This window comes from Peromyscus leucopus, chromosome 8b (genome assembly GCF_004664715.2).
Source record: "Peromyscus leucopus breed LL Stock chromosome 8b, UCI_PerLeu_2.1, whole genome shotgun sequence".
NCBI lineage: Eukaryota > Metazoa > Chordata > Mammalia > Rodentia > Cricetidae > Peromyscus > Peromyscus leucopus.
In genome coordinates this window covers 61,286,018-61,311,154 of record NC_051086.1, presented here as the reverse complement: position 1 = coordinate 61,311,154, position 25,137 = coordinate 61,286,018, and the positions used below count along the sequence as shown (strand labels likewise).

At 52.1% G+C, this 25,137-nt stretch overlaps 1 protein-coding gene and 1 long non-coding RNA gene across 2 annotated transcripts in view; one reads left to right on the top strand and one right to left on the bottom strand.

The window, feature by feature from the left end:
* Nucleotides 1-25,137, bottom strand: part of Sez6 (seizure related 6 homolog) — a 47,463-nt gene that overhangs the window by 3,849 nt on the left and 18,477 nt on the right. The window contains 9 exon segments of the mRNA XM_028866849.2: nt 516-712; nt 824-962; nt 1,172-1,366; nt 1,857-2,023; nt 2,122-2,290; nt 5,535-5,720; nt 10,990-11,185; nt 19,376-19,509; nt 20,271-20,933. Coding sequence (XP_028722682.1) covers nt 516-712; nt 824-962; nt 1,172-1,366; nt 1,857-2,023; nt 2,122-2,290; nt 5,535-5,720; nt 10,990-11,185; nt 19,376-19,509; nt 20,271-20,933 — 2,046 coding nt within the window.
* Nucleotides 516-10,996, top strand: LOC119086905. Its single transcript, XR_005090297.1, has 3 exons — nt 516-604; nt 5,436-5,587; nt 10,488-10,996. It is a non-coding gene; the product is annotated as an uncharacterized LOC119086905 (long non-coding RNA).

Below are 25,137 nucleotides of genomic sequence, written 5' to 3'. Positions count from 1 at the left end.
CAGGGAGATGCAGCCCCTTGGCCAGTACCAAAGTGACTGTGCTGGTGCCAACTCTGAGTCCCTTTGGTCCCTGCAGATTATCCTGGGCCTACACTGGCCCAGGAAAGCTCAGTGATTCAGCCTCCCTTCTCAGGCCCCACCCTCTTGCCCATCCCCTGACATCACTGAGCCTCCCAAGATCCCAGGATTGTCATCTTGGCTTTGACTCTACCCTCAGAAGCATGTGCCCAGATCCTCAGACCTGAGAGATGGGCAAAGCAGGGTGAGGGAAATCACTTCTGTCCAAGACTGTCGGAAAGGAAGGCCCTGGCACTTTTCTCTAGTTCCTGTTTTTGTTAGGAAGTTCTTGCTGCCTCCCCAAACCTCTCCTGCTCTAACCAAAGGCTCCTGGTGATGCCTGGTGCCCTCCCAGGTTTTGCTTGTCAGAAAGGCCATCCAGGCTCCTTGCTGCCCTGCGCTCTTTGACCTGCCGTGATTTGGGATCTACAATCCAAGTCAGACAGAGACAAGCTCACCAAAGAAGTGGATGACAAATCCTTGCTGGTAGCCCAGCGCCGACGTCCCAGGATCTGACTGGAACTGGATGGTGACATCGGCCATGGAGGTAAAGAGCTTGAAGTGGCCACGGGGCCCTGAGTATTGGCCCAGGACCCGGGCCGTCAGGTCATCCCCATCGTAGAAGGTCAGTACGTCCCCAGAGCCTATGCGCAGCCTGTAGAGGAGGAGGATCAGGGCAGGACAGGCTGGGGGAAGGGCCCAAGATGGGCTGGACAAGAGGTGTCCCCAGCCTCCGGAGCCGGCTTGCCTGACCCGAGGCACTCACACTCGGATATCCAGCATGATGCGCTTGTCCTCCTCCACATGCACACCCCAGATGCAGTCCTGCCCTCGGCCATAAGGCTCCGGCCAGTTTGGAGAGAGCACCACGCCCGCAGAGTCTGTGATCTCCCCGCTGCACACGGCTGCAAGGAAGGGGAGGCCGGGAAGGCCCATTCTCTCCAATATGGCGTCCAAGAGTGCCCACCCCACCGCTAGGGGGCCCCACCTCCTCCCTCAGGGGGAAATATCAATCACACACAACAGAGCCTCCGGCCCCCGGCTCTGTGGCTTGCTCCTGGGTGCCCACCCTGCTTTACTGCCCTGGCAGACCCACCCCCTGGTGCCTGCTGACCTCGGCAGGCTGGCTCTGTCTCATTCCACTGGGGGTCGTGGAGGTCGACACACTCGATGATGATGGAGCCCTGCTCCAGGGTGTAGCCAGGGTCACAGCTGAACTCCACAGTGGTACCCACGGGGTAGGAGGGTGCGCTGCTGCTGAAGTTGCCGTATTTGACAAAAGGCTCGTAGCAGTGGCCCTGCTGAAAGGCTGTGAACCACAGGGCCCAGCCCAGCTCAGCCTCCACCGGGGTAGGCCAGAGGGCGGGTGCTCTCCTACTTCCCTCCTCGGGCTTTTCTTCCTCAGTGCAAATGGGCTCGGAATAGGAGGCAGGGGAAACAGGGCATCCGACCCTCTTTTGATCAGGAGGCCATCTTGAATCACCCCACTGCATTCTTGTTGGCTAGTTGGTGCTTAGTATACAGAAGGTGCTCAATACTCTTCTTGATGAGTTAATGAGCACATGCATGTATGTGTGGGTCTAGAATGCCTCTTGCAGCAGTTCCCGTGTCCCTCAAGTATTGAGGTCTTTTTACTTTTTTAAAACCTGGGAATCCATTCTCTTGGGCTAGAAATCTGTGCTCGAAGCAAAGGGCAGGGAGCAGGTGCTAAGCTTGGAAGGAGTGACAGAGTGCAGTTCGAGAGGGAAAGGGCACGGGAGAAAGAGCCCGCGCACCCGCGTTAGGCTCGGCAGGCTCACCCTCATAGCGCAGGGCCATGCCCGCAGCGGCGCCGCTGCTGTCCGTACTAAACTCCACAAAGAAGTGTCTGCCAGAGCTGAGCAGGCCCTCAATGGGCAGGTATTCCACCTCGTAGGAATCGTACACTGGTGGGGCCTCCACGTTGTTCCCATTGCGGATGATGAGCCTGGGCCGGAAGCTGTATGGTTGGTATCCCGCCCCACCCCACCCCCCAACAAGGTATTCCCAGGTCCAGGCTTCCAGTCAGCCAGGACAGCCCCTCACCTGTCGTCATCTTCTGCCAGGGAGACCTTTTCAAAGTGCAGGTGCAGCCTCTGGCTCTCAGGAGCCTCTAGCAACCAGTGGCAGGTGAGGTTGTTGCTGTAGTTGCCCGGGAAGCCGGGAGAGACAATGCGGCCAGTGGTGGCGTTTCGAATCACTCCGCCACAAGCAGCTGTGGGTGGCAATGGACTTAGGCTTGGTCCCTGCCTTTCTTCGAAACAGCCTCCAAAGCCTCTTCCCACCACAGCCCTGTGGCCCTCAGCATGGACACTAGGGACCTTTGCCTGGACATCGGCTTTGCTGGGGTGGCTCCGAAAGCCGGTCTTGCAGGCCTGACTCTGCAGCTCCAAGCAGCCCAAACCGCCGAATCCCGCCTGCTGACCATCCACATCTCTGAGGCTTTCTTGGCAGTGAGCAGATCTGTTGCTGCCTGGCTGCAGGGCCGTGGGCAAGCCTCTTTGCCTTCCACTGACTTCTTCAGGAGCTGACTCTAATGCCACCAGGCTGACTTCATTATGTTAAAGTGCTTACCCAAGACTGACTGTCTTGGACATAGTTGATATTTTTATGCCACTCTGTCCTCTCCCCCTCCCTCCCTCTCCTCCTTTTCTCTAGTCCTTCCCTCCTTTTTTTTTTTAAACCCCAGGTAGGCCAGGCTGGCCTTGAGCTCAGTATGAAGTAAGTGGATGACAACCCTGAATTTCTGATCCTCATGCCTCCATCTCTCAAGTACTAAGATTATAGGCATGTGCCATTATACATGGCTTCTTCTTCTTCTTTCTTTTCTTCTCTCTCTCTCTCTCTCTCTTTCTCTCTCTCTCTTAAAACAGGGTCTTCCTATGTAGCCCAGGCTAGTTTGGAGCTTGCAGTCTGGCTTGCCTAGCATGATAGCAAGCCTTGGGTCGGAACCCCAGCACACAAAACAACAGCAAATCAGTTATCTGTTTGTGTCTGTCCCTTAACCAGGTCCCCCTTGTCTTTTGAGGCCGGGCTTAGAGTTGGTTTTCCATGTTGAGTGAGCAAAATGCATGCATGAAAGTGGAGAGGAGACAGGACCAATATGCCTTGGCAGATCGCTAGCCACAGATGGCCTCAGATACCTTCTGCAGTAGCTCTCCAGACATCACAACACTGCCATTCATTGACTGACTGCTGAGGAACTCTCAAACTGACCCCTCTGGCCTGGGACTGCCGCTTTGTCCCCCAAGGAAAGGCTGAGCTGCTCATCTGGGCCCATTTGACCACAGAATTTACAGAAGGGAGTGAGGTTGAGAAGCAGACCTGAAGCAGGGAGCTGGTTCCAGGCAGTTCTGGTTATTCTCAGACACACAGCTCTTCTCTTGGAGGCCAGGCTACCATTGCCCATAACAGAGCACTATTTCCTCCAAAGGCTTTAGACAACAAAAGAGTCGAATCTAGATCCTGGGGCCCAGGATGAGTCTTGTCTCTTATTCTCCACAGAGCAGCAATCTGACTTTCTGCTTGGTCTCAGCATGGAACTGACCTTCACATCGACCCATCCCAGGTTTGACTTGGAACCACGCGGTGGTTTTCTATTGCCCTTGGGATGAGGGTCAAGCTCATTATGACCAGGACTCTGCTTTCCTTTTCCATCACCCCCACTGGAAACCTTCAGGCATACCCTACTAGATCATGCTGTTTCTGCATGCCTTCACACAGAATCCACCAAACCGCCCTGAGCTGATGTTTCTGGAAGCCCTCCAGGCCATCTCTGTGGGAAGCCCTCCAGGTCTTCTCAATTTGGAACTGACCTCTCTTGCCCATGTACCTGCCACACTGAGATCACCCCATCCCAATGTTGTCCACACTAAACCACTGCCCAACCTCACCACTAGATGGTGCCCTTTGGAGGCAAGCAAGCATGTCTGTCTCTCGGTAACCAGTGCTTGGAAGACTATAAAAGGAAACAGGGTTCAAAAGCCCAAGTCTCTCTCCTTCCAAATGACAAAGCACACATGTTGTCTGTCATGTGGCAGACCCAGCACTTCCTCCATGAGCCTTCTGGGTCTGTAGCCATCTCAGACCTAGGAACCATGAACCAGAACTGGCGTCCCTGCTCACTCAGCCTGGCTCTCTCAGCAGCATCTCTGAACTTCACAAAGCCACAAAGCCACTACCCCACTTCAAATCCTCTCGACAGGATGGCCTCCCAGCCTTCAGACAACTACTGCTGTTTCTCCGGAGCAGTTCTGACTTCCTCCCCTTTCTCCTCAAAAAACCGCAACACCTGTACACCTAGTGTCTCGGACTGACGGTCCAGGTCCTTCCCACTGTCCACGCCACCTGGCTGTCTTCTATGCCGTAAACACCCTCTCCTTCCTACCCCTCTATCATTGCTCACATTGTCCCCTGCACAGACACATCAAACCTTCAGTGCCTACCTCCTCAAGGGGGCTGTCTCAATGCCAACTGGGAATGAATGGTTGCTTTCTCCCCAGGCCAGTTCAACCCCCACCCTTCGACAAGGTCTGATGATGTAGCTCAAGCTGGCCTAGAACTCAAAACCTTCGTGCCTCAGCCTCTTGGGTGCCAGGACTGTAGTTATGACTACCATGCCAGCCACTTTATGACTCTTCCTTGGTATCTTTTCCTCCCTGCTTTAGAATTAGTGATCTATGCTCGAGGTTGATTTATTATTTTCAAAGTCATATGGATATGAGTGTGTCTGAGTGTGGGCTTGTACATATAAGTTCAGTGCTTGTGGAGGCCAGAAGGGGGCGTTATATCCCCAAACTGGAGCTACAGGTAATTGTGATCGGCCCGATTGTGTGCTGGGAATAGAACTCAGGTCCTCTACAAGAGCAGCATGTAGTCCTAACTGCTGAACCATCTCTCCAGCACCTCTATGTCCCTTCTTTCCCTTTCCCTAGAACTGTGGGGCTCTGAAGGTAGAAGTCCTGTTTGACTCAGGCCCTTCTTGGTCCCACTCTCCTGTGAATTCTGTGGTCAAACAGCCCAGAAACCCTCACTGCTGGGCCCAGACAAGCAGCCCAGCCTTTCCTTGGCCAGAGGGGTCAGTTTGAGAGTTCCTCAGCAGTCAGTCAATGAATGGCAGTGTCGTGATGTCTGGAGAGCTACTGCAGAAGGTATCTGAGGCCATCTGTGGCTAGCGATCTGCCAAGGCATGAATCATGCCCGATCGATCCTGTTTCCTCTCTACATTCATGCATTCATCCTGCTCACCCAACATGGAAAACCAACTCTGAGCCTGACCTGTGATGCTGACATAATGGATGGTAAGTGTAGAGTGGCTCCATACCACTGAGATGTGCAACCATCTTCTGGCTTCCTTACAGAAAGCAAGTGGAAGTTCCAGACAGCGATGGAGATGTGAGACGACCCCTGCCGCACTCCTCTGCTTGGCAGCGGAGCCTTCTCTGTGGGGACCCACTCACCAATGCAGACAGGCTCTTGGGCATCCCAGAAGGGCTGGGTAGCATTGAGACAGGTGAGGAACCTGGCACCCTTCAGCTGGTAGCCAGTGGCACAGTGGAAGCGGGCACTGCCCCCTGGGTGGAGGCTGGTGACAGTCACATCTCCGTAAGCTGGACGTCGAGGGAAGTGGCAGCTCAGGAGGTAGGCTATAAAGAGAGAGTGGGGGACGGACGGTGAGGGGGGGCCTGCACAGCCTGCTCCAGGTGTCTTTGGGCTCAGGGGAAGCATTGGAAGTTCCACAGAAGTGTCCCATCTGTCCCCTTGCAGAGGTCAGTGAGGCTTGGTAAGCAGAACAGCAGAGGACTCAGAGGCTGAGGTTCTGGTCCAAGCCCAGTAACACATTGCAACAGCTTTCTCTGTGGGTTTCCTTTCTACGGCTTCTCCCACCCCACCCCCATGACCAGTAAACGACTTTTTACGTTTTGTTTTGTTTTTTTGTTTTCAAGACAGGGTCTCTCTGTGCAGCCTTGGCACCTGCCTCTGCCTCCCGAGTGCTGGGATTAAAGGCATGCACCTCCGCCCGGTTTAGTAAACAGCTTTTAAAGATGTGGGAGGGGTGTGAGAAAGTCACACTAACCTTCTTAGAAATTGGAGCGGGATTAGCCTTTCTGGGAAACTTGGTTGCTTTTGGACTTGTTATACCATAAATGACCATATGGTGGCAGCAAATCCCATAAAATTGCCTGGTAAACCCCAACTCTTAGGCTAAGCCCCAGAAATGTTTATAAATGGGGAGTCTGGCTTGGGTCTAAGAGGTAGGTATGCCCTGGAGCAGTCAAGGAGAGAAGCGGAGAGAAGGTTTGGCTACGCCTCTGTGTGCCTTTATGTGAATAGAAAGAGGGGGCTGCCTTTGGGTAGATGAGGTTCCGAAGCTTGAGTTGACTGTGACTCAGTTCTGAGGCTTTTCACACCTGTCTTATTCTTAGTTACTAAGCGAAAACAAGAAGAGAGTTCTGAGGGTATGACCAATAAGAGGCTAGTTATGATTGGCAGGTGGTACATCAATGCCTATGAGATGGGTTCTGGGTTTAACGAAACCAAGACTGCCTGCAATTTCAATGCAGACTCCTCTACTTCCCGAGCCGCCTTGGGCAAGTTATCTCTCTGCTCCGCGTCTTGGTTCCTTTGTTCAGTCAGTGATTTAGAGTACTGCTTCCAATGCTGCGGAGGTTAAGTCAGAGGCCATGTTGCGGTGCCTGGCACAAAGCACCCACCTAACACCCCAGTCGACTGTTAATGTCTGCGGTCATGAATCCTAACCGTGTCTCACACTTTCCAGCTCCTAAAGCATCGCCACACCCTTCCCACTTAGTACCTGTAATATACATGGAAGAAAGAAGGTAAGGCAGGGGCTGTGAACCCATTTTAAGATAAGGAAAGCTGAGGTTTGGAGAGCCTGTGTGCCCTGGTCATATTGCAAGTGTATGGTAGGGTATGGATTTGGGTTCCTCAATGCCCCTGCTTCCTACCTGGCCCCAGTTAATCCTGGCCCGAGGGGTCAGAGAAACCTGAGGATAACAGACAAGGCTGGCCTTGGGGGTTGTTCTGTGGGTCGTCGTCGTCCCCCCCCCCAGGCTAGGATAGGGAGGGCTATAGAGAGTGGAGGGGTGGGCGGCTGACACCCTGGGAGCCATGGCCAGGTGTCAGGCTCAGCTCCTGTACTTTCTTCTTCCCTGCGAGTCCCAGCACAACCAGGGAAGGGAGTGGGCTGGGATGATGTGAAAGCAGGAGGCTGGTGGCATTGAGAGGCACCCCCAGACTCCATAATGGGTAAGTGCCACTTCCCAAGATGAGCTTCCTCCTATTGCCATGACAACCAACTGTTCCCAGGGAGTCTGCACCACCACAATCTGTTGAGTTATTTTCTTGCTGGCGGCTGTTTCTGGAGCCAAGTCCAGTGCCAGGAATGCTTGGATGGAGGAGGGAGGGGCCTATCCGGCACTCTGCCTCCCCACCCGGCCTGGGACTGGGCCAGAGGAATCTATCCTGCCACAAGGCCTGTGTGCAAGCTCATGATTGTGACCTCCTTCATCAGCTTGGACAGTGGCTGCATAGGCGTGGTTCTCGGCCCTCACTCACGTTCCCGGCATCCTCTTTCTCCAGCCCACGAGAAGTGCCTGTGAGCATACGCTCCTCCTGTTCCCATCTCTGGGATCAGGGCTAATTACAGCCTATAATTAGGGGAATTACACTCATTAAGGAAAGAGCTGATCATTGACAAAAACTGGGCAGAGGAGGGAGGGCTTCTGGGACAAAGAGCAGGAGCGGGCCAGCTCTCCAAGTCTCTCCTAGGGATCCGCTCCCTCTCGCTCGGCCTCCGGGCCCCATTGCATTCTCCCACTTTTGTCTGGCCACACAAAGAGGGGACTGGAGTTTTGTGCAAAGGAATTTGCAGCAAGAGAAAAGGTTGCTGTGGCGTGAAATTATGCCTGCTGCCGAGGAGGATTGATGAGCCATTAGGGAGGATGGAGGGGCCCCGCCCAGTCGGTCATCCCTGCCCGGGGCCGAGGCCTTACCTCCGCTGAGTGCCTGAATAACTTCTGCCCACCACTAGGATCCCTGCTCTCGCACCAGGCTGCTCCCCTAGTTTGGGTGACAAAGCCTTGACAAGGTGAGCGGGCAGGGTGCAAGCATCCCCAGCGCCAGAGGGCTTGCCCATCCATCAGCTCCCCCCACACACACACAACACGGGGCTGCGGAAGTGGTCCATGCCAATGCAAGACAATGCCTTGATTGTTTCTACCGATTATTTCCCTATTAGCACTCCGGGATCCGAATTAAAGTTAACCTGTGCAAAGGATGGAACTGACTTCCAGCCCAGGGAGGGGGATGGGCAAGAAGGATCCCTACGGGGAAGCGGGGAAGCGGGGAAGGGGCAGCTGTGCCCCGCCCCCTCATCCTGCAAACGGTACAGTACTAGTTTCTTTAATGGAGGACACGCTAAGCACTTTCTGTTTTACGCAAATCTTAATTTTGCGGTGTAGATGGTTTAGCCTTATTTTACAGCAGGAAAGGGAGGGTCAGATAGCGATGGCCTGTGAAGAGCAGAGAGGGGAAAAGAGTTGAGGGTGGATGGGGAAGTGGGAAAGCATTTCGTATAAACATTCCTTTCCAGCCAGCACAGTAGCTCAGGCCTGTAAACCGTACAGTAGGCCTTAGGGTTGTGTGGTGAGTTTGAGGCCAGCCTGAGCTACATGGCAAGACAAGGGTTGGTGAGATGGCTCATCGGGTAAATGTGTCTCCAAGCTTGACAACCTGAGTTCAATCAACCCCCTGAACCCACATGGTAAAAGAAGAAAATGGCTCCCTGCAGGTTGTCTTCTGACCGTCGTGTGTGTGTGTGTGTGTGTGTGTGTGTGTGTGTGTGTGGTGTGTATGTGTGTGTGTGTCTGTGTGTGTGTGTCTGTGTGTGTGTATGTGTGTGTGTGTCTGTGTGTGTGTCTGTGTGTGTGTGTCTGTGTGTGTGTCTGTGTGTGTGTGTCTGTGTGTGTCTGTGTGTGTATGTGTGTGTGTATGTGTGTGGTGTATGTGTGTGATGTGTGTGTGGTGTGTGTGTGTGTATGGTTTGTGTGTGGTCTGTGTGTGTATGGTTTGTGTGTGGTGTGTGTGGGTGTGTCTGTGTGTGTGTCTGTGTGTGTGTGTATGTGTGTGGTGTATGTGTGTGGTGTGTGTGTGTGGTGTGTGTGTGTGTGGTGTATGTGTGTGGTGTGTGTGTGGTGTGTGTGTGTGTATGGTTTGTGTGTGGTGTGTGTGTGTATGGTTTGTGTGTGGTGTGTGTGTGTGTGTGTGTGTGTTTTGTGTGTTCTGGTACTCCTTTGAAGCATATGCTAATAAAGACTATAAATAAATGTGTGAAGATGCTGGCTAATTCTGAATTGTGGTGTGTAGATAATTATCTTATTTTTTGTACTTTTCCATAGTTTTAAATGTTTTCAAAATGAATAAGAATTGTGGTCAAGGTGGGAACTTGACACTAGAAATACTACAATAGGTCGGGTGGTGGCGGTGCATGGCTTTAATTCCAGCACTCAGGAGGCAGAAGCAGGCAGATCTCGAGGCCAGCCTGGTCTACAGAGCGAGTTCTAGGACAACCAGGGCTACACAGAGAAACCCTGTCTCAAAAACAAAACAAAAAACAAAAGTAACAACAACAAAAGGTATCACCATTCATAAGGGGATGAAACTGGGGATCTAACAGGAAAAGAGACAAAGGGCCAACCCTTGCTTACTCAGTGCGCTGGATAGCTTTATGCCAACTTGACACAAGCTCACCACCTCAGAAGAGGGACTCTAAGTGAAGAGAATGCCTCCATGGCCGGGTGGTGGCAGCACACACCTTTAATCCCAGCATTTAGGAGGCAGAGGCAGGTGGATCTCTGTGAGTCTGAGGCTAGCCTGGTCTACAGAGTGAGTTCCAGGAAAGCCATGGCTACACAGAGAAACCCTGTCTTGAAAAACAAAAAACAAACAAACAAAAAAGCAACAACAACAGAAATTATAGAGTTAATTCCTAATCAACTACTTTTACTTATTATTTTCATTTGTCCTAGAACTCTCCTTGTAGACCAGGCTGACCTTGAACTCACAGAAATCCTCTACCACCTGAGTGCTGGGATTAAAGGTGTGTGACTCCATGCCCAGCTAATTTTTTTTTTTTTTAATTTTTGAGTAAGAGTCTCACTGCATAGACCTGGCTAGCCTGGAACTTACTGTTTGTTGACTAGGCTGGCCTCTAACACACAGAGATCCACCTCCCTCAGCCTCTCTAACGCTGGGGTTAAAGGTGTGCACAGCCATGTCCAGTGCAAACACTGAACATTTTACAGAAAACATTTCTAAAATTTTATCAGTGATGAATGGCTAGTCTTGATTCTCTATGTAATACGAAAGTATCTTGTTTATTAAAATTACAGAAAGGGGCCATAGAGATGGCCAGATGCAAAGGCACCTGCTACCAAGTCTGACGACCTGAGTTTGATCCCGGGGACCCACATGGTGGGAGAAGAGGAGAGCTCTGATTTCCACAAACTGCCCTCACATTAAATAAATAAGTAATTTTTTAAAGATTAAAAATGACAGTTAGTGTACTAAAATGGAATAGAAGGAAGAGAACTCAGAGAAATCAAACACCCAGCTCAAAGTCGGCAGCTAGCAAGAAGTCCATCTCCTCAGTCAGAGCATGGCCCGTTTCCTCATGTCCCACTCCTTTCCTGAGGCATTCTCAGTTGCCACATGGGGCCTAGACTGGATCCCAGGTGGGTGAGGAAACCCAGTCTGGTTAGCTAAAGACCTCCAGATGGTCATTGTCAAGTCCCTTCAGCTCCTGCCTGACCTAGACTGTAATAACACCAGAGCCACCCCGGAGGGCGGGCAGCCAGTCCTGGCTGGTTCCTCTCTCTCTTCCTCAGGTCTTACCTTGGTAGTGGAAATGGAAGGTGCCAGGCCCAGCAGGTAGTGGAAGGCTTTGGAACCTCAGGGCTGCTTGGTGGGTGGGGCTGCGGATGACTTGGCCCCTCAGCAGGAAAGACTGGTTAGCCAGGGGCACTGGGTCAGGCCCCCCCAGGCCCTCCACCGTTATGGTCTCCCCTTCCTGAAGACTGATGTTCTCCACCTGCAGGTGGATGGGAGAGAAGGGAACAGTGCTCTCAGGACTTCTTGTGCCTGAACCCTGCTGACCTGTGACTCCATCGGTGTCACGCGTGAGCCTCTTTCTTGTACACTGGACCCCGAGGCCCCACACTAAGTGCCTTACCCAGAAAGAGCCCACCCTGCTGCCTCATAAGTGTGCGATGGGGCCCGAGGTTCAGAGATATTCAAGCATGTTACCCAAGTTCACGCAGAGGTTATGGGCTGACCTGCTGACCTGCTTCCTATCGCTGCCTCCTCTGGGCTGTGTTTTCTGTTTGTTAGTTTGATGGTACTTGAAGGGTCTGGCCAGGAATGTGAGGCCCTAAATCCAGGCCATGTGCCCAGCTTCCCCTGGTCATTCCCATTGTATGCGACACATACTCCTCATGCCCAGCCTGCCCTGTGTCCACCTCTCCCCCCAACAGCAGCTCCCAAGCTGCTGACAGTAATCTTGCTCACTACCTGGGCACCCAAAGCCTTGCTTCTTCCCTCATACCCCACATCCAGTCAGTCATTCAGTCTGGCAGATGGACTGCAGATCTGCAAACTCGACGTGGTCTCTATTGCCCATTCTCTGGCTCATCACTGTCATGACTCACCTAGATCACCGGAGCGGCCTCCTGGCCAGCCTCCCTGTCTGGAGGGCCTAGCCCACCCCTCCCTGCATGTCAATATTTTCTGAACTGAAACCATTAATAGTTTTAGTCCCTGCTGCTCATCACAGGGCTTTCTTGTTTAAATCACCCAGTATTTCTCCATCGAGTCTAGGAAACCTGTGGTATTAGTCCAGACTCTGTGGCTGGCTGGTTCTGCCAAGCATGAACCTTGCTGGCCCCTCAGCGTGGCCTTCTTTCATGCCAGGATACCTGCTCTGATTACTTCGTTTGGTTTGCAGAGGTCTCTTTGAACCATCCTGTTCTTCAGACCCTTATCCCTGAGCATGCTTCTGGGTGCCATGCTTCCTTCCGTTCAAGGACCAGACAACAACAGACTCGGACCAGACAGGAAAGGTGCCCTGGGTTGGTAGAAGGGGCCTAGAAATAGAGGGACTCATCTTCACCCCGTGTCCTGGACAAGTACACTATTTGGGCTTCATTTTATTTTTTATTATTTTTAGTAGAGTCTCATTATGCGGCCCAGGCTAGCCTCAAATTTGTGATCCTCCTGCCTCAGCCTCTTGAGTGCTGGGATTAGAAGTGTGCGCCCCCACTGCCTGGCAGAGCTTTGTTACTCAAAATATGGCCCCTAGATCAGCAGCGTCCACATCACATGGGGGCTTCTAAGGAAAACAGAACCAGGGTTGGGAATGCAGCTCAGCTGATGATAGGGTGCTTGCTTGGCATCCAAGCAGCCCTGGTACTGAGCACTACATACACTGTGTGACGGTGTCTGCCTGTAATCCCAGCACACAGGAGGTGGACACAGGTGATTCAGAAGTTCAAGGTCATCCTTGGTCACATAGCAAGTCTGACACCCCACCCCCACGGAGCGGGGGATGGAAAGAAAAGAATTGGGACAGCCCTTAGACCTCACTTCAGATCCATGAACTCATCATACCCTGAATTGGAATGAGGTACTTGAGCAATGGAAATGGATCTCTAAGCTCTAAAATTCTGTAGCTTGTTGCTCTGATCGAATGACTTAAATGTTGGGCCTTCAAGAGTTAACCACCTGCTCTGGTTAAGTGGCACCTAGTGAGTCACCAAACCCTTCCCGATCTTGTCTTCCAAGCACCTCAGCTGGTTCCTCCTCCTCCTCCTCTTGCCCACTGGTTCTGAGAATGGCCTCTGACCAAATCCCGCCCCTCCTACTCCCCACTCACTCTGCCCCAGGTCAGACCTATTCTCTCTCCCATTCTAGCTCCATGGGTGGCTTCAGGTTGCTCAGAGGACAAGGTTCAAATTCCCCACTCCTGATCAGTCTCAGTTCCCTGTTGCTCAGTCACAAAAGTCCCCCTGGTTCCTGTCCCTCTGGATATTAGCAAAGGAATTACCACCTCCCCTTTCCTACCTTGAGAGGTAGGCAGGCCTTCCTCTGTTTCCCACACCAAACCATCAATCATCAATCCCTCTTCCCCAGGCTTTCTATCAGACCACCCTCTCCTCATCAAGATAGACAGGTGCTACCAGGCTCAAAGGGATTCCTCTGACGGTGGCTGAGGATAGACATGTTCTGGGGACCACTGGGGAGGGGAGCAGCTGGGAGGAGAGGAGAAGCTCCCATCCCTGGCAGGGAGGAAATATCAGGTGGGGGTGGGAGGGTTGAAGAGAAGGTTCAAGTCAGGACGCTAGGGGCAAAAACACCTCCTGTATGCCAGGAGCTCCCCGCCCAGGCACATTTGGGTGGCGGCTGCCTGACCATCTGTTGGGGACATCCCTCAGGGAATCCCTAGCAGGCGGAGGCTGGATGAGGTCCCTTCAGACTTGGAGATTGTGTGATGCTAGAGTTGGGGAAACAAGCCTCACACACGTGGAATCTGTAATTATCGAGAGATGCCAGGCAGCATACAATTCCGCCTTAAGCGGCACCGAATGCAGGCAACAGGAATCCTCAAGGGGAGAGCGGAGGGCTTGGCAGTTCCCAGATCCGCATGCTGCAGGTGGGCCTCAGAGCGCCTTTAAGAGCAGAGAGCTGGGTGTGGGAGGAGGCAGAGGTGTTGAAATCAAGGAGGCCTTTTTTTCCTAGTTTCTCAAAGATTAATACCTCCAGCTTGACTTCTGACTTCCTGTATCTTGTCCTGCTGGGACCATAGAGTGGGTGCAGCAGCAGATGCCTCAACAGTGATCATTTGTAGAGCATCTACAGTGTGTCGAGGGGGTAAAAGAGGCTCAGAGAGGCTAAGGAACTTTGAAAAGGGCACGCAGCTATTAAGAAGCAGAGTCTTGCCTTGCTGGAGACGCAAGGCAGCTTCTTTCCCCTCCCAGTCTCCTGGGGCTATCACCTGCAGAAATAGACTACTAGACATCTTTATTCCCAGGCTCCAGGGCCCCAGGTTGAGTAGGGAGGTGGATTTTGGCTTGGCCTGCCCTGGCCTTTTCAAGATGTTGGGATTTGAGTTCCCATGAGCCGTCCTTCCTCTGGCAGTCTGTATAGCTTGGGAAATTGAGAGCTGAGACCTCTGCACCCGCCTCTTTGGAGCCAGGAAAGGGGTCTGGCTCCCAGCTCAGCCTGGGGATGAGGGCTGGGATAGGGCTCCCCGAGCAGCCCAGGGATAGCTGTGCGACCGCTGCCGTGCTGAGCCTCTGGATTCCGAGGACCGGCTTGCAGGCCTGCTGCAGAAGCTGGGATGTAATTCGTCACTTGTTGGAGGACTAGGCTGACAGGGGCCAGACAGGGCTGGGTGTTGGACAAGGGGGGGAGATGAAGTCTTGATGTAATTTGCAGGCATCTGAGGAGTCGGGGAGGCAGATTGAAATGTCAGCTCTGCTCATGAGGGCTGTCTTCCCACACCCCATCCAGTGACAGGAGGGGCCCTGGGAGCCAGGCAGCGGGAGCCAGAAGCAGAGAGAGCTTGGAGGACACAATTCCCATAGGACCCTGGCCTTTCCAGGAGCACTCTCCTGCCTCTGGAAGACCAGGGAGACGTTCAAGGAGAAAACATAGTCATTTTGCTGGGGGGGGGGGTTCTTCCTGGATGAAAGGTAGGGGGGGCTCAGGTTGCCTTCTGCACCCCCAAGGTCACGTGTCGAGTCAGTCATGTCTGACTGACATAGGCGACTGCAGTGGTGTGACCCTCCTAGGCAAGTAAGATGATGCTACCGTTTTTTTTTAGTGGACACCAGGGTGAGCCTGTGTGTCGTCCCCCAGATTCTGGCCACTCCCACATCTAACCGAAGCCCCAGCTTGTAGCTACCAGGAAGCAAGGCCAAAGCCTGATGGACCACTGTGCAGCTGAGCTTAGGGACAAATGTCCTGAAGCAGAGGGACTCAGTGGCAGGGACTGATCTAACTTAACCTTTTGAGGCCCAGAGAAGGCCAGGGGCTTAGCCAGTCACTAAGAGCTGGGCTACGGAAGGCAGAACCAGACTCCAATCCCTTGAGATCTGGTACATCTCTATAATACCTTTTTTGTGTGTGTCGGGGAGGTGGGGTAGGGTCTGCTTTAGGGATGGGATGAAGGACCTAAATGCACGGAGCCAGACTTTCCAGGTACTCTCACTGCCCTCAGATGGGCCTTCCCAGAGTCAGGAAGTAAGGAATTGCCCAGAACCGCCACCCCAACCCATCACACATTACTGATGCTCTCATCAGGGCCGGTCCTGACCTGGCTCAGCAGGGTAGGGTGTTCTGCCCATCAAACTGACAGCTGGCCTGAGGAAGCTGTGTGCCAATGGGGCCGTCTGGGCATGAGGGCAGGGACGGTGGGCAGCTGTGCCTGGGCTCCAGATGGCACAGAGAGCAGCCAAGCCAAGATGGAGGCTGGCAGCGGGAAGGCTCTTAGAATGCCAAATATCGTGAGAGGCAGGCACCAAGTCTCGAATGGGCTATAGTACTCATGGGTGACTGGTTACCCAGGGAGGGCACAGGACCCATGTGGGTCGTAGGGTCCATGTCCTCTGACCTGAGGGGTTTCTTTGGATCTTTCAGGAAAGAGTCCAGCCTTGTGCCCAATGCTCAGCTGCAGCAAGTCAGACTCCTTGGACTATGGGGGAACCTGGCCTGGCCTCCTCCTGGCTCAGACCCCCAGAGGGCATGGAGAGGTACAGCATCATGGAGAAAGGGCAGGTATGGAGTGGAACAGATTATGGAGGCTTGTGGTGGCCCAAATGGGAGAACTCAGCTTTCAGAGAGTCTGGTATTCCCAGGCTGCACCTTAAACAACAAAAGGCAGACCAGAGTTGGATTGAGTGCCGCCTCAGCCTGGAACCTGGCTAACCTGCCCAGGAGTGTGATTTGTGGGCACTTAGTGCCATCCTTTCCCTGGCTTCTCACATCTCCCTTGCCCATCTCCAACTCCCACACGCCCTGGTGATCCTGGTGAACTAGAGGTCCACACTGGGGTTCCCCATAGTTGAGTCCCCATCCCTGGCCCTCATCTGCTGCCTACACAGTGACACTGCTTTCTCAAAACATCTGGAAAGCCTCCCGGGGCCAAGCCTGGCACATCTGCTTCTTCCCAACACAGGCAGTGGCTGCTGCCTGTCACCCTACAGGCTTCTAGAAAGCCCTTCCAGGTTGAGGGAGGAACCCAGAGCCTGGAGGTCCCAAGCTCTTCTATGTTCTAATCCCACCTGCACTGAGCATCCTATGGTGACCCTCCTTGAACAGGGACCTCTGTGCCCTCAATGCTCAGCACAGAGACCGGGAATATGGTGCTCGAATTCTGATTGTGAAACAAACCTGTTAACCAAAGGCATTAGTTAATCGTTAACTGAATGATCTCGGGCAAATCCCTTTCCTTGCCTAGGCCTCAGTTTCCCCAGCTATGTAGTGGGTATATTGGTCTATAGTATCAGTAACTCTACAGGTCCCAAGTGGCCTGTGTGGTGTGGCCAAGAGGACCAGGTCTAGGGGAGGCAGCCAGGAATAGTTCCGACCTTACATCCTGCTATTCCATCTTTTTCTCTTTCCCTAAAGTAGGTGGTGACCTGGCTGTGGTCACGCTGTGCCCCCCCACCTCCCACCCCAACCTCAGATTCTGTCTCAGGCTACAGAGTCCTCAAGGACTCTGCTTCTACAGGGATGAGATGGAGGGTGAGCCAGCACATGCCATGTTTTCTGATGGCCGTCCAGGGCTGTGGCTTTCGTCTCAAGGTTGCCTGGTAACCGCTTTTGCATTCTGATGAAAGAGTGTGGCAGTGCGAGACCCAGGGCTGCCTGAGGGGTGGGCATCCAGGGTGGGGCTTGGACTTGGACTAGGGCCAGGCAGAGACATCAATACATCTTGCCCCATTATCTTGTGGTCCCCCCCCAGGTGTGTGGGGGTCAAGAGCTGAACCCAGCCTGGCCTGAGATTTCAGGTGGGTATCAGAGTTGAGGGACAGGTAGGGCCAGTCCAGGTTTGCAGTGGGGTATCCAGTCTGGTATTTGCCCCCTCCCATCTCCTTCCTCACACCTGCAGCTGGCACCTTCCACCCTGTGAGCCACAGCCGGTGCCACCTCTCATTTGGTGATGATTTTACATTAATTACCTTAATTAAGCGGTGCTGAGTGCTAATGGCTTGAGAGGGGGGTGGCTGTTTCTAATTGCCCTTCCAGTCAGCCCACAATGAGGGGCCTGGAGCTCGCTAGAGCAGGAATAAACAGTTGAAGAAAGAAGAGGGGAGGCCAGTACAGGTAGGAGAGCCCCTGCCTCCCCTTCCTGGCTGGGAGACCTGAACTTGACTGCCCCAGAGAGGAGAGCTGGAGGTGCTGCCTGGAGACGTGTGCCCGCTGACTGCTTGCCCAGATCCAGGGCCCCTGTGAGCTGGGCCAGGTGGGAAGCAGGCCCGGAGTTGGTGAGCAGGGAGCATGGTGGCGCAATCCAGACTTCTGAGCTCCCTTCCTGTGGCTTCCTGGCTCCCGGCCTGCTTCCCTTCGATAGGTGAAATGCTTTCCTTCCCACTTTCCACAGTCTTTAAGACGCCAGTCAAATGTCCACGTTTTTTTCCTCTTCACCCATGGTGATCCCTTGTACTACAAGATGCCCCTCTAGCAGTTTACAGTCTAGCCAGGGAGGTGGACAGCTGCAAACAGGGCCACGGAATGGCGAGGGCTAAGATGATAGCCCCAGACTCTGGGGATAAGGTAAGAAGGCCCAGAGAACCTGATACCAGTGCTGGGTCCTGCATTTATCCTGGCAAAGGGACTGGCCTGTGTAACTGGGGCTTGTGGGAGAAGACGCGGTAGTCCGTTCAATCAGCTGCAAGCTGTTCAAAACAAAGGAGCTGGCTGTGAGGTAAGAAGTAACAGAGGTGGGCCCAGGGCTGCCCAGATTCAAGGCCCTCCCGGGCAAGGTGGGAGACAAAAGTGCTAGACTCTCACCTGGGAAAAGTGACTGCTGCATGGGTAAGGGAGGCTGACAGGGAACGTGTGAGGCAGCCACCAAGTCACCAGGAAGGATGACTGGGGGGGGGCATGCAGTGTCTGGGGTGATGGGGGAGAGAAGCAGGGAGGATGAGAGTTTTTCAAGGCAGTCGTGGTGACAGAGTATGGGGGTGAGTTTGGTTAGACTAAGAAAAAAAGACCAGGGGGACCCCATGTTGCTCAGGAGACAAAATCCACATTGTACCGTGGTGGCCTATTCCAGGTTTCTGGCCTGGATGTAATGGGCTAAAAAGCAGGTTTGGGACAACAAAAGGAATATCTAGCTTTGTGGAGGCCGAAAAGTCTGTAGAACATCGGTGAGGATGTTCAGGCTCGGGTCTGGGGTTTCAAGGACCTTCTGAATCCAAAGGAAAGGATGAGCTGCTCAGGAGACTAGGGACAGATTTGACCATGGTGCATCCATGGCAGCCTTCCCCACATCTGCATCCCAGGACACATTCGTGGAAGGAATGAAGAGAGAAACATGTGCGTGGATGAGGCGTCACAGCTTCTTCACAGGTGTTATGGTGATATTTTTTTTACTGTGTTTTTTTTTATGTTTTAGTTGCCTGTCAGCTTTAGAGCCATGCAAGAGCGTGGTGGTTAGAAGCAGGTGTTTCTGTGTGTTCGGATTGCCAGTATTGAGATACGCCTTAAGACTGAGGTATTACAGCATGATGAGCAGTCATTGGTGGTACAACAATGAGAAGAAAAAAAACAAAACACAGACAAAAAAGTACCTCTCCAGGAATTAGGAGCACTGCGGGTAGATTTTATCTCTGAGCTCTGACCTCTCGCTTTCTTTTTTTGCTTTTTTCTTATTTTTGACGATTGTTATTACGGTGGTTGTGCTGTCTCCATTCCCGTGTGGTTTCAGACGCAGAATTCACATTCACCCGTTCCCCCCCGTCCACCCAAGGCTGAGCTCCTCTTCAGGCTCTGCTAAGGCATTCATGGAGCCCGAGGAAGAGGCTAAGCACACTCGCTTTTGCTTGGAGCCCTCCCAGGCATGGCTACTGGTGCACAAGACAGAATCCAGCCACGTCTATTCCTCAAGCCCTAGGCATCCCCCACTCAACTGGTACCCCTAAGCACTTCTACCGCTCCCCATAGAAGGCCCCTTTCTGGGGGAGGGTGGCTTTGCTCTCGATGGGTCCAGATCACTCACCTTGATCTCTACTCCATAGCCAGGATAGACAGAGATGTAGTAGAAACAGTCCAGGCCAACATCAGAGGCTGAGCTGGGGGCTGTGGGGGAGTCCAGAGAGCCCTCTGGGCCTGAGAAATTCCAGCTACAAGGGCCTGGGAAACAGGAGGAAACAGGAGGCTAAGACCAGCTCAGGTGGGATAGAGTCTTAGCTATAGCTGAAGTGTGTGTGTGTGTGTGTGTGTGTGTGTGTGTGTGTGTGTGTGTGTTGAAGCCCACCTCTAGGAATGTCTATTCCCTTGTTGAAAGAATGGAAGGAACCACCTTATATTGAGTGATTACTATGCAATGCTATTTCATTTCTCACAATGGTCCCGTGAGGTAGGCTTTCATTTACTTATTACTATTACTACTATTACTATTATTATTTGTGTGTGTGTGTGTGTGTGTGTGTGTGTGTGTGTGTGTGTATGAGTGTTTCACCTGCATGGATGTGTGTGTACCACATGTGTGCCTGGTGCCCACTGAGGCCTGAAGAGGCCATCAGATTCCCTGGAACTAGACTTACAGATGGTTGTTAGTGTCCATGTGGGTGCTGGGAACCCAGGTTCTCTGCAAGAGCAGCAAGTGCTCTTAACTGCTAAGCCGTCTTTCCAACCCCAGGGTAGGCTTTCTAACCGTCACTTTACATTTGAGACTCAGAGAGGCTGAGTAAAACCTCTAGGGCCATGTTAGATTTGGAGAATCAGAACTTGAACCTGGGATTATATGGTTCCAATCCACAGGCTTTATATAAGATGACCCTTGGTGCAGAGGGTAGGGTAGGTTGGTGCAGTGTCAGAAACAAAGGCATTTAGGGATCACGGTGTGCCCCCCGCCCTCACTTTCAGCCCTGCCAGCCAGCAGGTAAGCTGACCTGGTGGCTGGACTGTGGTGATGGTAGTAGTAATGATGGTGGTGGTGGTCTCTTCGTCATCCCCGGAAGCTGGGGAGGTGGCAACGGTCCCCTCGATACCAAGCCCTGTGGTCTGAGACATGACCTCTGGAACCCAAGGTCTGCCCATGTCTCCAGGACCCTCCTGGGTTGGAGTCCATGTTCGGCTGGTGGGTGTCGTACTGGGTCTGTCCTCTGAGTGCAAAGTGGGCACTGCCATACTCGGCCCTGGAGGTAGAGGAGATGTGATATGAAGCTCAGGGGGCTCTGACTCTAGGTTCCAAGGCTTCTCCCTGGAGTGGGGCTGGGTGGGTGCTGCAGCCACAGCTGGAGTCGGACTGGTAAAAACCGGGCGGTTGTCCTGGTTGGCCAGGCGGGGAAGGGGGCTTGGAGTGAAGGGTGTAGGAGAATCAGGCTGGAAGGGCAGTGCTGGCCTCAGGGCTTCCTCACTCCTTTCTAGCCCCTCTTGAAGGAATTCCTCCAGGAGTGGATGGTGGTTGAGCAGCTTGAGGGTGGGAGCCGTGGTGACAAAGTGGACGCCTCGGTCTGGCTGCTCAGGTGTTGGGGCTGCGGTCAGCTCCCCATCCATCTCCTTGATGCCTGTGGCTTGACCTTCCCCTGTGATTGGAGTCTCTGAGGAGAGTCCTGAAATAATAATAATGAACGATCAGAGGTTCTCCTGCTACGCCACAGTGAACAGCATCCCACCCAGCACAGGCAGGAGGGGAGATCCATCTTGCTTTTGACAGAGAGCCTTGGAGAGTGTGCTCATTGTTGAGAATCATGGAGCTATAAAATTTTAGAGCTGGAAGCGAGGTGATATCACATACTTCAAAGATGGCACATGAGCTATCCTTTCTCCTCCAGCAACCAAGACAGACATTACAAATCGATCATTGCACTATTTCCTGCTGTTTCCAGATTCAGCTTCAGAATCCTTTTCAACACAGAATGCTAAGAAGCCATGACATGCCAAATATATACTTGCCATTCCTAATGTACCTCAAAGGCCTTATTTTACTAATGAGGAGATGGGTCATGAAGAGCAAGTGCTAGGGCTGGGGCTGTAGCTCAGCTGGAAGGATGCTTGCCTAACAAGCGTAAAGTGCTGGGTTCGATCCCAGCGCTATATAAACCAAGTGTGACAGCTCACACCTGCAATCCCAGCAGGACAATCAGAAATTCAAGGTCAGCTTGAAATTACATAATGAGTTTGAGGCCAGCCTGGGATATAGGAGACTGTCTTTTTGGTTTGGTTTGTTTGGTTTCGGTTTTGGTTTTTCGGGACAGAGTTTCTCTGTGTAGCCCTGGCTGTCCTAGAACTCTGTAGACCAGGTTGGCCTTGAACTCACAGAGATCCACCCGCCTCTGCCTCTTGAGTGCTAGGGTTAAAGCACTGGCTCAGAGATGGGCAAGTGGTGGCCCACACCTTTGATCCCAGTACTCAGGAGGCAGGGACAGGAAGATCTCTGTGAGATTGAGGCCAGTTTGAGGTCAGCCTGGTCTACAGAGCAAGTTCACGGATAGCCAGGGTGGTTACACAGAAAAACCCTATCTCAGGGAAAGAAAGAAGAAAGTAAGAAAGAAAGAAGAAAAACAGATGTAGCGGCACCTTTGGTTTGAGCATGCAGGGGGCAAAGGGTTCGAGGCCAGCCTGGTCTATATAATGAGTAGGATAGCCAGGGCTACATAGAGAGACTCTTTCTCAAGAGAAAAGGAAAAAAAGAAAGAAAGAAAATAAGAAGGAAATGCCTCTCTCAGAGTCATATAACCTGCAGTGGGAAAGACAACGATTTTTACCAAGAGTGATGTCCCTCACAATAGTGACTTTTCTGGCTGAAATTACAAGACATTCAAATTCATGTCCTGTTCCCAGTGAAACTGCTGGTCATTAGTTTCAGGAAACGTACCACATATTTGGAATTTTATTTTAGATCTTCTCAGGCTTGGCTTCTTTGTTTGGTCCCCATGAAATCTCAGTTCTCTAACTTCTTAAGAAATGATTTCACTCCTCCCTTTTCCTGATGATGACGATGTTATTATTAATTATTATTATTATTATTATTATTATTATTATTATTATTATTTGGTTTTTTTTGAGACAGGGTTTCTCTGTGTAGCTTTGCGCCTTTCCTGGAACTCGCTTTGGAGACCAGGCTGGCCTCGAACTCACAGAGATCCGCCTGCCTCTGCCTCCCGAGTGCTGGGATTAAAGGCATGCGCCACCACCGCCCGGCTCTAATTATTATTATTATTATTAAACAGGGTTTCTCTGTGTAGCCCTGGCTGTCCTGGAACTCACTCTGTAGACCAGGCTGGCCTCTTACTCAGAAGGATCCACTTGCCTCTGCCTCCTGAGAGCTAGGATGAAAGAAAGGTGTGCACCACCATGCCTGGCATCCTTTCCTGATTTTTATGGTCCTTCTAGAGCAGTTATGTTGGTAGAATGGGGAGGCCCAAGTTCTGGAGCAGATAGGACTTCAGATCTCAGGTCCATTTCTTTGGGGCTATGTGGTCTGGGTAAGGTACCTATATCCTTTAAACCTTGGTTTACTTATCTGTAAAGTAGAGCTTCCTTTTTTAGATTGGTTGAGAAAATGCTGTTTCCCACTAGATATGAATCATTGAATTCTCCCTTTCTTTTATTTCGAGACACAGTCTCACTCCATAGACTGGCCTGAAACTCATAATCCTCTAACAGCTGAGTGCTGGGATAACAGGCATGCACCCACGCATTATCATGCCCACTTCTTTCATCTTTCTTAGGATACTAGGCAGCATCTTAAACAGAGGTAGAATGGGATGCCACCCCTCCATTCATGGCATATGTCCCTGATCAGTTTTGATAATTTCTTGCTAAGACCACGTGAGACTTCAGACTCCTTCTCAACAGTGATCCAGACAGCCATTAGCAACCAATCAGGCTACAGAAAATGAAACTTATTTCCTATCCCTGGTCAGCAGTATAGACCGCTCTGCTATTGATTATGTTGACTCATCACTGAAGAGATGACGCACGTTCTACTTGGGGCCCACTGGACTCTCTAGATCCTTAACTGCCAAGAAAAGGTCAGTGGATGCTGGTTCCACTTTCAGTTCATACAGAATTTTGTCAGCTCTGAGACGTCGGGGGGAGGGGACAGGGAGGGGGTGGAGGAGTGGTATTTCCAATCTCTACAGCTCTCAAAATGGCTGCTTGGAGGATCTGGAAAGGACGTATAACTGGAGTGAGATAACAGAGTTTGCAAGGCGGTCAGTTCCTCTCCACGTCTGCTGGTGGGGCTGTCATTCCAAAGGCTCACACCCACCCCATGGACTGGCAGGCACGAAGAGGTGGCAGATGGGCTACATTCTGTTCAGGAGACCATTGTAGCTCTGATGTGTCAGACAAATGGGAGGAGGGAGAAAACTGGGGTGGGAAAGGCAGGTTTTAGTTTGGAGGGTTCTCCATTCTTCTGGGTCACGGGGCCCAGGCTGTCCAAAGCTTTGAGAAACCTGGACCAACTGCTACATCCTACAATGCCCACTAAAGTAGCCCATCTGTGCCCTGGCATTTGTGCCAAGCACCGATATCACAGTGTCCAAACTAGATACCCAGCCAGCCAGGCTCGTATCCCCCAGAGCAGATGGTCCGACAGTGCTGGGTGTCTTTCATCTGAATCAGTGATGTGGAGGGGAGGGGTTGAGGTAGTGTCTGTGACATGCCAGGACAAGGCTACTTTCTTTTTCCACTCCCCAGATGTCATTCTGTCTTTGCCAGGTAAGCAGTGACTATTCTTAGCATGACACACAGGCTGGAACCCCTGGAACTCTCTATTTGTTCCAGGTCCGTTTTCCAGGGGTGCCTATCAAGAAGCATTGTCCTATGGCTCTCGGGGTGGGCACCTGTGGGCACCTTGGAAGAGCGAGAGAGCACACAGAGAGCCTCTGCCTCGGGAAGTGACCATAGCTGGCACAGCTCTCCTGCCAGCAGTCAGGTGGGTGCTGGGCAATGGAGTGGAGCTAATGGGCACCTCCCGTCACTGTCGATTGAGCTGATTGTGTTATCTAGGGGGACCGAAGCACTTGGTTAAATGAGATCGAGATAGCATATCAAACGAGCAAATTGATTCCCAAATCGGCTGCCACTTGTTCCCTGCGGGAGCCACCCACTGTCAGCGAGGGTAAGATAATCTCTGGGAGATAAGCTATTTCTGCAGGAGGTATCTCCTAGATACCCTAGTTGACTGTTGGAGGCCTGAGGGTGGGTGACATGTCCCTGGGGTCCCGAGGGTTGTGGTGCGGAGGTCATGGGCTTCTCTTTGCCTGGCTGAATTCAATGTTCAGGGGCTGATTTAAGGGCAGGGTGTGATACAAGGAGCAGCAGAAGCAGGTGCTAAGGGTCCAGACTGCTAAACCAGTCCCCTCCGAGACCTTGTATTATTATTTACCATTACTATTGTTATTATTAAATTTTGCTACATAGTCCAAGATGGCTTTAAGCTTTCAATCCTCCTGCCTTAGTCTTCCAAGGGCTAGGCTTTTGGTTTTTGTTTTTGCTGTTCTGGGTTGTTTTTTTTGTTTTTTGTTTTGGTTTATTTTTTTCAAGACAGGGTCTCATGTAGCTCAGGCTGAACTTGAACTTGCTACATAGTCAAAGGTGGCGTTTGGCTCATGGATCCTCTTGTCTCTCTACCTGTCAAGTGCCAGGATTATAGGCAAGTGCCAGCATCCCCAGCAAGCCTGCATTACGTAATTGACACAGCCACTCGGTGACAGAGGAATCTTCCTCATGTGTCACTTAGACTTGCCCAGTGCTGGAGCTAAGTCAATCTGGGACTATCAGCTCACTATTGATTGTGGGGGCTCA